The sequence below is a fragment of the Trachurus trachurus genome (genome assembly GCF_905171665.1).
Source record: "Trachurus trachurus genome assembly, chromosome: 19".
Taxonomy (NCBI): Eukaryota; Metazoa; Chordata; class Actinopteri; order Carangiformes; family Carangidae; genus Trachurus; species Trachurus trachurus.
Genome location: NC_139913.1, coordinates 3,866,280 through 3,880,776, shown reverse-complemented (window position 1 = coordinate 3,880,776; position 14,497 = coordinate 3,866,280). Strand labels below are relative to the sequence as shown.

The 14,497-nt window shown below is 38.8% G+C and overlaps 2 protein-coding genes across 4 annotated transcripts in view; both read right to left on the bottom strand.

The window, feature by feature from the left end:
• Positions 1–14,497, bottom strand: part of LOC311002855 (uncharacterized protein) — a 34,474-nt gene that overhangs the window by 3,367 nt on the left and 16,610 nt on the right. Inside the window, exons 6-16 of one of the 3 annotated variants that reach the window (XM_083994416.1) lie at positions 11,705–11,739; positions 10,702–10,842; positions 10,489–10,555; positions 10,331–10,369; positions 9,843–10,108; positions 8,251–8,343; positions 7,603–7,695; positions 6,870–6,962; positions 5,535–5,627; positions 2,728–2,809; positions 1,581–1,687 (exon numbers count right to left, since the gene is read on the bottom strand). In XM_083994416.1, the coding sequence (XP_083850542.1) occupies positions 1,581–1,687; positions 2,728–2,809; positions 5,535–5,627; positions 6,870–6,962; positions 7,603–7,695; positions 8,251–8,343; positions 9,843–10,108; positions 10,331–10,369; positions 10,489–10,555; positions 10,702–10,842; positions 11,705–11,739 (1,109 nt within the window). Of the gene's footprint in view, positions 1–1,024; positions 1,170–1,580; positions 1,688–2,727; positions 2,810–5,534; positions 5,628–6,869; positions 6,963–7,602; positions 7,696–8,250; positions 8,344–9,842; positions 10,109–10,330; positions 10,370–10,488; positions 10,556–10,701; positions 10,843–11,704; positions 11,740–14,497 lie in introns of all 3 variants that reach the window. The other 2 variants (XM_083994414.1, XM_083994415.1) reach the window with 2 other exon arrangements.
• LOC311003089 (uncharacterized protein) lies at positions 11,995–13,845 on the bottom strand (the record flags this gene model as incomplete). The annotated part of the gene is made up of 2 exons (XM_083994774.1): positions 11,995–12,952; positions 13,827–13,845. The coding sequence occupies 2 exons, from the start codon at positions 13,843–13,845 to the stop codon at positions 12,156–12,158; spliced, it is 816 nt and encodes a 271-aa protein (XP_083850900.1). The 3' UTR covers positions 11,995–12,155.

Below are 14,497 nucleotides of genomic sequence, written 5' to 3'. Positions count from 1 at the left end.
ATTCACATAATAGACACCAACACTATTATAGTTCTTACATTTTATAATAATAGATTTTCACATCATATTATATAGTATTATTTGTATTTATTTACTTTATTACATTGAAATGATGTCACACATTCTTATATTCACTTGTTTCACAATCATTATAGTTCATCAGGTTCAGTTTTATTTACTTCAATGTGTTTTTTATTATACTTAAAGTATTTTATATATATATGTATGTGTGTGTGTGTGTGTATTATATAAATCATTCTTTTTATTTGTCTGTATATTTATTTTACTCTTATTACATTAACATTTAGATTTTTTATTTTAATCTATTTGTATATTTATTTGACATCTGCACTAACTGAATTTTATGAATTATATTTCTTTTATATGTGTATATACATATATGTATAATATATAGGTGATAGTACAGTATTTTTTATTTTTTATATATATATATATATTGCTGCTACATCTGTCTGCATTAAGTATTTTCTATCAGAATGTTTGGAGCAGCTGACAGATGAATTTCCTTCGGGATTAATAAAGTATTTATCTATCTATCTATCTATCTATCTATCTATCTATCTATCTATCTATCTATCTATCTATCTATCTATCTATCTATCTATCTTTATACATTGATAATGAAAATTGAAATCATATAAATTATTTTTTAATGCATTTATTCTTCATTTCATTTCATTTTTGGATTCTAGGCTATCATAATATTCTTTTTTCCCAATGTTTTTTTCTTCTTTTCATTACATTATGTGATATCACTCGACTTTTTTTTTCAATTTACTATTTATCTATTATTTAGTTTTTAGTTTTTTACTGTTTTCTCTCTACAATTTGTGTTACATCATCAGTGTCCACCACATCAAAATATTTTCATTTGTATGTTTCTATATCTATTTGTTGTATCTATTACATTTCTTTGTTTTTTTAATCAAAGTCATGAATAAAGGACAGAAAAAACCACGTCTAAAACCGTCCTGCTGCTGCCGCTGCTGTTATTGATACTTACAGGAGTCCTCAATCTTTATGAGGGGGTTGGTCAGGATGGGGGTGTTGGGGGTGTTGGGTGCTGAGGGGGACAGAGGGGGGGTGACAGCGGGGGAGGAGATGGAGGGGCTGCCGGAGCTCCCTTCGCCTTCCTTCCCCTTCTCCCTCTGCAGAGCCGAGCAGCCCCGGCAACACAACCAACAATGAGCAGGGAGAGCAACACAAACACGATGGTGTCAAACGGAAAATCAAAATCAAACACAATAATAAGAATTAAATTAAAATAAATGAAATAAAATAAAAAATCATGATGAAAACAGAGGATTTTTACTGAACTGAGCGGAGAAGACGGAGGCGTCTGAAGCTCAAAGTAAAAAGAGGAAGAAAAGTAAAGACGATGAACTCAGAATGAAAGAACGAGGGATGAGTAATGATGAATGAGCGGAGGGTTGTGATTGATCAGCAGCTGCGGTGGTGTTTTATTTTGAAAAGCCCCGTGCGTGTCCTGCAGGAAGTGGTGTGTGTGGTTAAACGTGGAGTTTGTCGTGTTGTTGTGGTTTTATGTTTTATGTTTTTACCCGTCTCAGTCCTCCTCCGGGGACGTGGCCGATGTTGCCCAGGGAACCGACCTTCGACTGAACTTTGAACTCCACTTTCTCGTTTTTGATCTCCACGTTTCCGCCGCCTGACGAAAAAAAACCCCCACATTATTTAAACAAACATAAAGAAGCTGGAATAAAGATAAAGATAAAACCAGTGGAAGAAGAACTCAGATCGTCTCCTTTAAACGTCATTGGCTGAATTAATTCATATTTTACTGTTGTAGCTTCTAAGACGGAGCTGGTTTAAACTTTTTATACAATTATTACAGTTTAGTTCAGAGATTTAAAGTCAGATGGAGTTGTCAAACAATTATATTTTTTGTATTTTTTTTTTTTTTCAAATTTTGGTGAAATATAAAATATGTATTCAGATGTACACCCATGTATGTGTTGATCAGTGACAAATAAGGATTGTCGAGAAGAGCAATTCAGAAATATCGTTAAAAAATTGTTTTAAAAGCATCAGATTTGTATCAGAAAATGTACATTTTGTGTTCATGTTGGTTTTCTGTCATTTGAAAAGACATTTGAACCTTTTTCAACAAAAGTCAGACTGAATGCCCTTAAAATGTCAAATGGTTTAACCACAAAATAACTATAAATATTAAATATTTTGTCCACCTACAATGGATTTAAGTTTACTTATAAATAATATATTTAATTTTGAAACAAACATTTTTTTTGCAACAGTGAGCAGGACATATCCTAAAAAAAAACACTGCTTTTTTTCTAATAACGTGTCAAGATACATTTTAAAAGTATTATTAGTAGTGTTGCATTGTAAAAGTGAATGACATTTAATCCACATTTGAGTCCAGATTTATTTTCCTGTACATAGTCTAGTCAGATTTTTATTTAAAAAAATACCGGTTTCACCATTTGACATTGGGTTGCATTAAAATGTTAAGACATTTCTTCTTTCTTCATTCAATGAAATCTGACAGTGAAAAGTAACTGTGGCTGTAAAATAAATGTAGTGGAAAAAAAAGTGTAAAATTTGAATTTTAAAATCAAATTGGAATTGAATCAAATTGAATGAATTTGATGTTTTGAACTTGTTTCACTAATGAAACGACATTAAATTATCGTCTTTTTCTTCCTTGTTGTAAATGAGAAACTCCACCTGGTTTGTGACGGATGTTAGCCTTCGATCCGCACTTCGACTGGACGGTGCTCAGGTCGATCTTTTTGTGCACAATTTGAATCTGTGAAAAAGCAGAAGAAGCAGAAAACGAACCCAGTGTGAGTGTGAGGAGTAAAACAGAGGTTGAGGTTCACACTGATGTTTGCATGCAGGTGTAGAGGAGCTGAACCTGTTAGTCTGATTAACACGACAGAGGGAAAACACTGATTAGACACCGAGGTGGTTCTGACTGTGAGAGGAGGAAAAAACTTTAAAGGGATAGTTCAACACTTTGGCAAATTGGCCCATTGCCATAATCCCTATAGTCATAGCAGTAGGTTCGTTACCTTTATTTGTCGGTGCAAGCTGTTTTTAGAACGGCGGAGCAGAGCCGTGAGCTGCTCAGAGCTACGCTACGGAGGCTCATGGGATTTCTTGGTTTCCCCTCATCAAACTCATCAAATACACAATCCAACAACTCCAAAACACTCTGGTGGACAAGTTAGTAGAGGGAAGTAGAGGGAAATTCATGCAAAACCGCTGATGCGCGTTGCCTTCAGGGACAGTTTTTCATCAGCAGTCTCTGTATTTGCCTCTAAAACAACTCTGTGTGGTAACGTTGTGTTATTATCTCATAGCGTGGTGAATGTGCAGGTCACAACTTGTCCACCAGAGCGTTGTGGAGTTGTTGGATTGTGTATTTGATGAGTTTGATGAGGGAAACCAAGAAATCCCATAATGAGCCTCCGTAGCGTAGCTCTGAGCAGCTCACGGCTCTGCTCTGCCGTTCTAAAAATAGCTTGCACCGACAATTAAAGGTAACGAACCTACTGCTATGACTATAGGGATTATGGCAATGGGCCAATTTGCCAAAATGTTGAACCATCCCTTTGACATTTAAAACAAATCTGTAATATCAAGTTGTTATTCTCTGTGTTTTTGCTGCAGACTGTCTCCATGCATCTCTATTCATGTCTGCAGTGACCTCATCTCTACTCAGGCTCTCCTGTCATGGCCGCTCGCTCGCTCGCTCGCCGCTAACACAAAGCGCTCTGTCTGTCCCTTCTGGGCTGAGGTCACCACGACCACAACAACAGGCGTCGTTTGTCGGCGGATAGAGAGAGACTCTTTGTTACTGCGCAGAGGCTCCATCTCTTTACGCGTCGACGCCTCGATTTAGCTCACGAACACACACACACACACAACACACAACACACAACACACAGTTCATGCATGTTGAGGTTCAGGGTGGTTCTGGTTCTGGTCGGGTCGGGTCACTAACGACGCTCCAACACGGATCACAGGCACAGATTCAACAGAGTTATCGAGCTTCACATTAGACCATGAGCATCACATGACACTGATAAAAAACACTGGTTAAAGGAGCTATATGCTACTTCTGCTACTTTAAATTAATTTATTATCTTTTTTTCTGGTGTTATAATGTTTTTAGCATTTATTATTATTGTTGTATGGCTCGATATTTATTTATTGGAGTTTCTTTCTTTATTAACTTGCACTGCACTTTGTTTATTTCGTTTCCCTGTACTAGAAATGACAATAAACCAGTCTAAGTCTAATGCTACAGTCCTAACATTAGCATTAGCAGCTAAGTTTTTTCGTTTTTTCAAGAGATTCGCTGTGTTTACTATACAGTACGGGGAGGACGGTGACTCGGTATCGGAAAAGTGACTAGAGGCTAGCTGGTTAGCATGCTAATGTCAGTAGAAGAAAAGAAGTAAAACGAGAAGAGAAGAGTTGGTTTGATGTTGAACTTGAGGACCCATTCGTCAGTTCTCCAACCAATCAGAGAGCTTGTTACATCCCAAGGTCAACTGGGACTGTTTATCCTGGTGCTAAAGGCCTGAAGTGCCATGGATAGGCTAAAGAAGACGCTAAACGACTAAGCTAATTGTTAATAGCTAACAGGAAGTGGGAAAAAAATAAAAATAAAATTGAATCCAGGTTTGAATTTACATTATTATATTATTTGTAAGTATACTTTACAATAACTACACACCATTAAGGATTAATGTAGCATCATTAAATACTCCTTTGTAAACAATGACACATCCTTTATAAGCAGTTTGTAATTGATACATTTGATTCATAAATGTTGAATCTATCATTAACAAAGAATAAAAATAATTTTTTAACACATTATGAGCTTCTAAATCACATACCAATAAGTATCAGTGTAGGAAGAATGCTTTATTAATGATCTATTAAGTATTTAATAATGCTAAACTAATGCTTAATAGTGTGTAGCTATTATACAGTAAAGAGTTACCTATTTATGGACGTATAAATGTATTTCTAAATGTCAATGCTAAACTCCAGCTTTAAATCTTTATTGATAAACCAATTATTTAGCTATTATTCAAGCTTTTTACCATTTTTCTATTTCTAATACTTACCAAAAATATAAAATGAAGGTCATGCTTTATTAAATTCCTGTTTTAACCCTGTTTATAATAATGTTAGCTGTGTATCATTAACGATGTGTACACACGTGGCTCGTTTAAGGTCAGAGGTTGTGATCTGGTAGTGCAGCAGCTCTACAGTCGTCAGTATGAAATGCTCAGGCCTGACGATAAGTGTGTGATAAGACTGTTAATAGGAGAAGGAGGAGGAGGAGGAGAAGGAGGTGTTAACAGGTCTGGGAGTCAGGAGGAAACGGGTCCAACACACGGGAGGTGTCGTGCTCCTCGGTGAAGATGCATTCAGAAGAAGCAAGAGGAAGCGTTTCAGGCAGCAGCTGCAGCTTCACCCTTGTTGCTGTTTTTTTTTTTTTAATATCTACTCACGTTGCCGCCACCGGGTACGTGTTTTAGATTATCTTTGGAGCCGCACCGGGACTGCACTTTGCTTAAGTCCAGCTTCTGATCAAGAATTTGTACCTGGAAAAAGTCGATATGTGAGGAAAAGAGACGTGTTATCCTGGAGAGGAAACGAGTCGGAGGCTGAAGAAGAGGAGTGAGATCTGAACCGGGGAACAGGTCTGAGGACAGAGGACGAGGAGGAACTGGTCTGAACTGGTCTGAACAGGTGTCGGTGTGAGCATCATGATCCCAGAGTTACTCACGTCACCACCTCTGGCTTCACGTTGGAGCTGCACTTACTCAAACTGCACTTCACTATAAACCTCATTCAGGTCTCGAGCTAAAGAGGTTTCCAAACAGATTTGACTAAATACAAATATTAAACATCAGTGTAATTACATTTCTACAGTTTATAAGATACTTTAATAACAACGTGATATGAAATGGTGAAAGTTTTTATCTGTATGAACCATGGATTCAGTGACACACAGTCGGCTACAACTGGAGCAATGTTTAGTTACCGGTATTTGTGCTTTTTATCCTTTAATTAAATTCAAATAACTAATTACTACTTTTAAAAAAAAGCCGAAGACTAGGAATGCTGCTTGGAACTACAGTATGAGTTTCTTTTGTTGTTATATCATCAGTTTTTGTAAAGATTGTTTAAGTAGATGTGTCTTATTGCCTGTCATTCTGTGGCCCTTAACACAATAAAGGCATTTTACATTTTTGATACAAGATGAGTGCCTTGGCTTTTACTACTTATTCAAAGACTCATAACTCAGTCAAACCAGGATTATTTATCTATAAATGTCCACAATTGTCTGTTCATCCATTGATGAAAACAGTGGAACAGATCTGCTCAAAGCTAATTTAGCTCCAGTTTTGGCCTCTAAATTATGTAAACTATTAAATTGGATACAAATGCTTAAGGTTTGATTATCTAACACATAAAAATGAAACATACAACAGCAATAAAAAGCATTAATATTGGTATTTTTTGACATAATTAATGCTCATAGTCATAGTCTCATCAACATGGTTCATGCACAGATTTCTGTGAAGTTTGTTCTGTATTTGTGATAAAGCTCTTTAAAGCAGAGGGAGGAGGAGAGGTGGGTGGGAACATGCAGCTGATTCAGTTTGTGTGGAAACAAGTTCATTTGAAAACCTCCGACGGGTTTTGAACTTGAAGTCGGTGTTTAAAAAAACAAAAACAAGAAGAAACGTTCATGTTTTTTACCAAGAGGGTTGGTTTTCATGATCGTAACTGTAGAGATACTCAAGTCTGGTGTTGAGTCCATCCCTTAAGTTACTCACATTTCCGCCACCGGGTAAATGTTTCAAATTGTCTTTGGAGCCGCACTTTGACTGGACATTACTATAGTCCACCTTCTCATCAAGGATTTTAACCTGGAGAAGTGCAGAGTCGAGGGGAAGAGACCGTTACCCCGCTGAGTCAGGGAGAGGTGAAGACTGAGTCCATCAGATCAGGACATGACAAATTAAAAAATTGTGTCATAAAGAGAAAAATAGCATTAAAGGGATAGTTCACCCAAAATTGAAATTTGAAGTTTTGTAGCGGAAGCTTCTCAAAGCTCCTCTTCCCGGTTCGTCAAATTTGGACGAACTGGGAAGAGGAGCTTCCGCTACAAACAAGCTTGAAAAATAGACTTATTTAATTTTTTTCGGGACAATTTCGCATTTCGGGGCTTCAATACAAGACAGACATTACATACGAGCAGCATGGAGGTATTTGGATGTTTTTTGGTGTGTCTTTTTGTTACGAAGACAGTTGGCATCCATTTGCAACCGTTATATGGACATGCACTGCTACGCCGAGACCCCCTGTAACTCAGAGAAGCCACGGAGGACTCTGAAACTTCTCCCAGCCCTTAGTCCACATGAGGGTGAGTAGATAATGAGTGCAATTTCAAATTTGGGTGAACTATCCCTTTAAATTAAAATGTTTGTATGCAGCTGGACTGTTTATAGAGATGATAAATGAAAGGTTGATGTAGTAACTTTTCTAATCTCTGCTCTGTCTCCTCACCTTTCCTCCTCCAGGTGTGTGCTTGATGTTGTCTTTGGAGCCACAGCGAGACTGGACGTTGGTCAAGTCCAGCTTCTTGTCCAGGATCTGCACCTGCACCGTGCGAGAACCAGAATAAAAAGAGTTCAGGAATGAAATAAAAAGCTGCAGGAGGAGGAGGGGGAGGAGAAATGAGCCCAAACGGGGAGGAAGTGAAACGTTAAAGGGGACAAAGATGTTTCATTAAAGCTGCCATCCATACGTTGGCATGGAGACGCAGGTTTAGTGCACAAAAATACAAATATTATGCAAAAACAAGACACTGGCTCAGGTGCAATTGGTATTTTAACAATAAGAGAGTTTGCACACCATGCAATAATAATAAAATAGATTACAGATGTCATCTTTAACACATTAAAACAGTTGTGTCTACGTGCACCTTGAGCTTCTAATGTAAAATAAATTAACTACATCAATATTTCAGTGTTTTATCATGAAGCAGGTTGTGTTAAAGTCCATTTTCTGATCTGAGCATCTGTTTTCTAACATGAGCAGAACAAAACAGTTGATTTATTTATTTATTTAATTTTTACCAAAAGTTGGTTTTGATGATCATAACTGCAGAGATACTCAAGAGTCTGGTGTTGAGTTCATCCCTCAGTTACTCACATTGCCGCCACCGGGTGTATGTTTGATATTGCCTTTGGAGCCGCACTTAGACTGGACATTACTATAGTCCACCTTCTGATCAAGGATTTGCACCTGGAAGAGTGAAAACGTCAGCGTTTTAGATGTGGAGACAAGAGGAGACGCAGCTGCTGTGGTTTTAGTGCGAGTGTGAGTGCATGCAACAACTACCTGTACTTCTACTGGTTAGGTTTTAATTTATTTCCACTAATTTACTTTTGCACCAGGAATAAAAACAAAACAGGAGCAAACAGAGGAAGGTGAAGCGTTTCCTGACTGAGACACTGTTGTGTTAAACTACTGTGAGTTTTTTAGGTTAATTCGTTTTCTCTGAAGATCCTTGGACACGTGAGTGGTTTTTAATGTTAAAATAAAACTCACACATTCGTCAGCCACAACACACACACACACTCATATTTTACTATTAAATGAGACAAACTGTGACAACTCGTGTGTGTGTGTCCAGATCTTCTTATTCTTATTTTTCTGTGGTGCCAACAAAAGCAGCTCTGGAGGCAGAAACACTCTGATTGGTTGAGTCACAATCTGAGTGGGCGGAGCCAAAAAACCCAAAATTAAGAGATTAGTTAGTTATAAAAGGATAAAACTGGTTTATTGTGACTTGGATCATGATTATCATACAGATTAATTCAGATTATCTAATCAACTTGATTAAGTGTGTTATGTTTCTGGGCCCAGACCAATAATTGTGTGACCTTTGACCCAGTTTAACTCAGTGTTCGTGCTAAACTACAGTACGCTAGTCTGATTCACTGACTGTCAGTTTCTATCCTCTTCTTTTTCTTCTTGTTCCTTCTCTTCCCTCTTACTCATTCACGACAGGAAACAACAACCTCCAACTTTGTGTTTATTTTTTTGTCTATGGGGAATATTTCCATTTCAGTTTACCATTTAAAAGGCTGTGCATAATTCAATCTGTACATAATTCATTGTAAATGTTAATTATGTATATATTGTTAAACACAATCATGTGTGTTTTTTTATTTTGAATACGAAGGGTTATATCTTTTCTTTTCTTTCTTTTTTTTTTTTTACAATATTTGTTTATTTTGAATGGAGCAGTGCAATTAATGATTCATAATTAAAGTATTTCTGATTCTGAAGAAGAGCAGTATGCTACTACGTTACTACTGATTGTTGGACGTGCTAAATAAAAGCACGTAAAGGGAGCTTGAGTGTGCGGTCTCCTCTTTTCCTTTTTCTATGTACATACATTTTTGGGGCCAGCACATTTTTATTGGAGGTGCGCGACTTTTATACTTCTTCATTCTGAAATACAAGCAATCTAGAATAATGCCAAGATAAACAGCCTCCTGCTGGAGTGAAGACATGAGACTATTATTTGACTTTAATTCTTCTCCAGACTTGTAGTTAAACTCTTCTTTCATCTCACGCTGTTGTTTCTCAAATATCAGACTTAGCTGACATCTGGACTCCATGAATAAGATTAGAATAAAACAGAAATCAGATTATTTTTGCCTCCAGAGCAGCCGAGGTTCAGACTGTGTGATGTGTATGAGGAGTACTCGGTGCCACGGCCTCGGTCCCGTTACCTTTCCGCCGCCCGGCTGGTGCTTCATGTTCTCTGTGGAGCCAATCTTGGACCTGACGTTCTTCAGGTCCGGCAGCGGCGCAGCTGCGGCCGCGGCGGCGACCAGAGGAGCCGGCGGGCGGCTCTTCAGCGAGCCGGGTGACTTGGGCGTAGAGCGCACCACGGCGACCTTCTTCACCTTGTTGGCCTCGGCCGCCGCCTTGGCAGCCTGAGCTTGGCTAGAGGGGGATTTGGGAGTACCAGGGCTGCTGTGTCCACTCTGGCCATCTTAAGCAACCGGAGAATCAAAAGGTTTTACACACGTTGGAGTTCACGGAGGGAATAAAAACAATAAAAGACATAAAAAAAAAAAAAAATGAGCCGGCCGCTGTCTTGACTAAAAGCTGACCAAGTTTGATCCCGGTCGGACCGGATCAGACTGTGGCATCGAGGCCATGCGACGCTGCATCTCTAATGATTTACTTTGGTTTCTTTTCTTTTTCTTTTTACCTTTATCAATTTTTGGAGTGGGAGGTTTCTTGGCACTAGCTGCATCACAAAAAATATGACACATGATGAACAATCTTTAAATCGCAGTTTGTACAAAATGATACAAAATCAAAATGAAACGTGTTAAAAGTCAGATGTAGAAATCTTTTGATGCGTACCTGCTTGAGCTGCAACTTTCACTGGAGTTTTGGCTCCTGGAATTTGAGACTTTGCACCGGCACCAGTCTGGAAATCAACCACACAGATAATTCAGTTTTTTATTATTCAGTCGTTCAGAAATCAACGAGAACAGTTTGGATGATCATGAGTCCATCCGCCCTCTCTCTAAAGTCCTTGACTGAGCTCAGGTCCGGACTCAGACCTGTACTTACTCCGGGCTGCCTCGGCCCTGTGCTGCTGGTTTTAACGGGAATGGAGCTGTGGCCGTTTCGGGCGGAGGCGGGTGTTTTGTTGCCCTTGGTGAATATGGATGGTCTTTTAAGGGAAGAGGTTGGTGTGGTGGCAGTTTGACTCTTTTTTTTTTCATAGGGAGGAAAAATGGATGAAAAACAAAAAGTTCTGATGACAGCGAACATAAAAAACACAGAGGAATGAATCAACCAATGATGAAACATGATGGAACAGAGTGAAAGAGTTAAAGGATCGTTCTGGTTTTATTTTATCAGAGCTCTGGTCTTATTTATGTCGATCTGGACTTTGTTTCTAACAGATGTGACGACACTGTGCTAATTCAAGTCAGAACATAAATCTGAACACACTATTCAGAAATATTTCATGACCAACAGCTGAGATAAAGTTGTGTTTAGAATTAAGATCAATCTGTATCACTCTCATGTCTGAAGGTTAAACCGAAGACAATTAGCTTAGCTTAGCTTAGCATAAAGGGTGAAAACGGACACAGCCTCTGTCCTGTTCTGTGGTTTGTTTACTAGAACCACTACTAAATGGTTTTTATTTAGGAGACAAAACTACTCGACTCCAATGGAACGGTTTGGGGAAATAGATTTCTTTTTTAAGACTGTTACCTTTTTCTGCCTGCAACCATCATAATGAATGCATGACAACTGAAGCTGTGACAATAAAAGTGTTCACCAAAATAAAACTTATAAACTAAACAATGACTTGTAATACAGTTAAATACAATAAAAGAAAAAGCTTTTTATTAGCTTGATGGTTTTATTTTGACGGAAAGGCCTGTCCAAAACGGCCCCAGACTAAACTTAGCCATATGATGAAGACCAAACTGTATCTGAAGTCGAAACCAACAAAAATAAGACCCAAGTTTGATTTTATTTCAAAAATAAATTTGAACGATCTTTTAACCATTAAAAAAAAAAGAGAAACACAACGTCACCAAATCTCCTGGTCACGTACCTTGTCCGAGGATCCGTTGTCCATCTTTGCTTGAGCTACGGACGAGAAAGAGAAGTGTGGTCTAAATTAATATTTTTAAATCCAACATCTTTCATTTCTCCTTCAAATCCACCTGAGTGAAAGTGCAAATCTGTTTACATTCACATGGCAAAAAATAAATGAAGTGAAATCGGTGATGGTGGGAATGCAGCATGCAACGTGACCGGTGATGCACGTGGAAACCAATCAAGTGGATTTTTTTTGTTTTGTTTTTTGGGGGGAAGGGGTGGGCGCATAACCAGCAGAGTGAGCAGAGATGGAGAGATGAAACGAAAAGCTAAAGTGGGGAGGGAGGACAACAAGCTTCTCCTCGGGTCAGAGTTACCGTCCATAGAAAGAATTCAGAGGGAGAGTGCTGCATGACAAACGGTAGAAGAAGCTGCGTTGTAAAAAATCAAACAAGTGGAAGGAGTTAACTGAGGAGGGCTTGGTTCTGAACTTGGTGAACATGACAGCAAAACAGACCTTTGAAAATAGGGACCGGCACCAGAGACTTTCTGGCTGGAGAGCTTTGGGGGGGTGTTTTCTGGAGTTCAGCGGTGCCGGTGGTCTGAGCCACACTGCTCCTCATCTCTGAGTCATTAGAAATGTCAGGCTTTGAATAGCCGCCGCCGGCCCTGTGCACCGACGATGAGTCACCGCTGCTGTTTTCAGCGGCGGCCGTGTCAGATGGCATTTGGGTTAAAAGGCTCTCCTTCTCTGAAATGTTCCTGCTGCTGCTCGCTGGTGGAAGATCTTCTGGACGAGAATCAAAGCCAGACTGCTGCGAGGACAGACTCTGAGGGGTTTCAGGGGTCTGTTGTGCTTCTGGGGCGACGCCTTCATCTTTTGTTTCCTCCTCCTCCCAGCGCTTCCTCTCTCCGATGGACGTCAGGTCTTCCACGGCCTCGCTCCGGACCAACGCCGGGTTGTTGATCTCGGCCAGGCACTCGGAGGCGTCCAGGCTGATGGCCCTCTGAGGGTCCACCGCTCCGGTCCAATCCGGGCTCTCGCTGCTGGCCTGCACATCCCGGCTGACCCCTGACCTGCCGCCGAGGTCCTCAGAGGCCCACAGAGACTCACCCAGCCTCTTCCCACACTCTCCCACCGCCTCGTTCCCTGGGTCCGGGAAGTCAAGGCCCTCCCCGGCCGCTCCGTCGTCCGCAGCCGGCTTTGATCCGCCGTCGCCCGCAAACACCAACTCACTGTGGACTCCAGTGCCAGGCTTTGCTAATTTGTGTTTGGAAAGCAGATTAATGATGACATTCACAGCACTTGTTTGTCATCTCCCCCATTGAAAACCAAAAATAAAGAAGAAGGGATGTCCATAAGGAAAAGAAAAAAAACTCTTGTATTTCAGTAACCAGAAGAAAAAAAAAAAAAAAAAAAACCCAACAGATCTGTACGTAGAAGGCGAAATGCAGGACTGATGAACTGAGAGGTGATTAACGGTGGTTGGTTTGTAAAATAAACATGAAATGGAGATGGACAGTAATGCATCACACCGGGCTGACAACAACATGATGCATTCCAGTGAACACAATGAACAACAGAGCATCAACGGCGTATCTTCACTGTAACAAGGTGATTAAAATGTGATGCAACATGATTCATTCTCCACAACAGACACTAAATAAACCTGCACAGAGTCTGGAGTTCAACCACACAATAATTATAGACTTAGAGAGTAGTTAACCAATCGATAGATTCAATTAAAGCTCCATTAAAGGATTTAGGTAAATGCAAAATCCTCTTTTAGATATCATGGTTTTTTTCTGTGGTTTTGTAGTCGTTTTTCTGTTAGTGTCTACTGCAGCACTTTGTTTTAAAGGCGCTATATGAATAAAATCATGTAATCATTTATTAATATTTTATTCTAATTTAGAATATCAAAACTAGGCTATATCATTAAATTCATAATCTAACTTAATTAAAACAGATTTTAATATTAAAAACAGTATGAAGTGAGTTTTGGCCACCAGGGGGCCGGCTCATGAAAACACTGATTCAACTAAAACAGTTAAGTTTTCTAAAAACCAAAACAATGAGTTTAAAGACACTGAAATTATCTAAAGAGTCACGTGATCATTTGTAGGTTTCTCACTGTTCACATAACATAACATTTGACTTATTGTATTATAATGCAGCTTTAATTTAAAGACGCACTCTTTGATTTAAAGTAGTAACAAAATGTAATCTGTAATATGAGCTGGTTCAATCTCCAGCAGAGATTAAGTTGTTAAAATAGAGCAAATGTAGAAAAGTAGAAAATATAAAATGTAGGATAAGTCACCCTAAAATTAAAACCTTATCCCAGAGTTAGGTCAATGGATAAAGTAGGAAATCAACATAAATAAAATTGAAATACATATAATATACAGTATGTATAAAAACACTTCATAAAATATAGGTAAATTGAATAATTAAAAGTCAGAATTCATTGTTAATGCCATTCCAGGGGATTGAGGGGCTAATTTCCATATTTAATTATCTTTTTACAATTTTTTGAGCTTATAGCTGATTAATATGTCATTTAAATGCAAAATTAATTAATCAATTTATAATCATAATCATGAATGTCTCTTTTAACTGAATATATGTAAGGTGTATAATTATTCAGGGAGGTCGATCCAGACTCTTTGATCTCATTGACTAAATATAATTAAAACGTGTGGAACACACTATAAGATGAAGCAGCTGCTCTGCTCTCAGTGTGTGTGTGTGTGTGTGTCCACCTGTTGCTATAATAACTGAGCTCATATCTGTGTCCTGCAG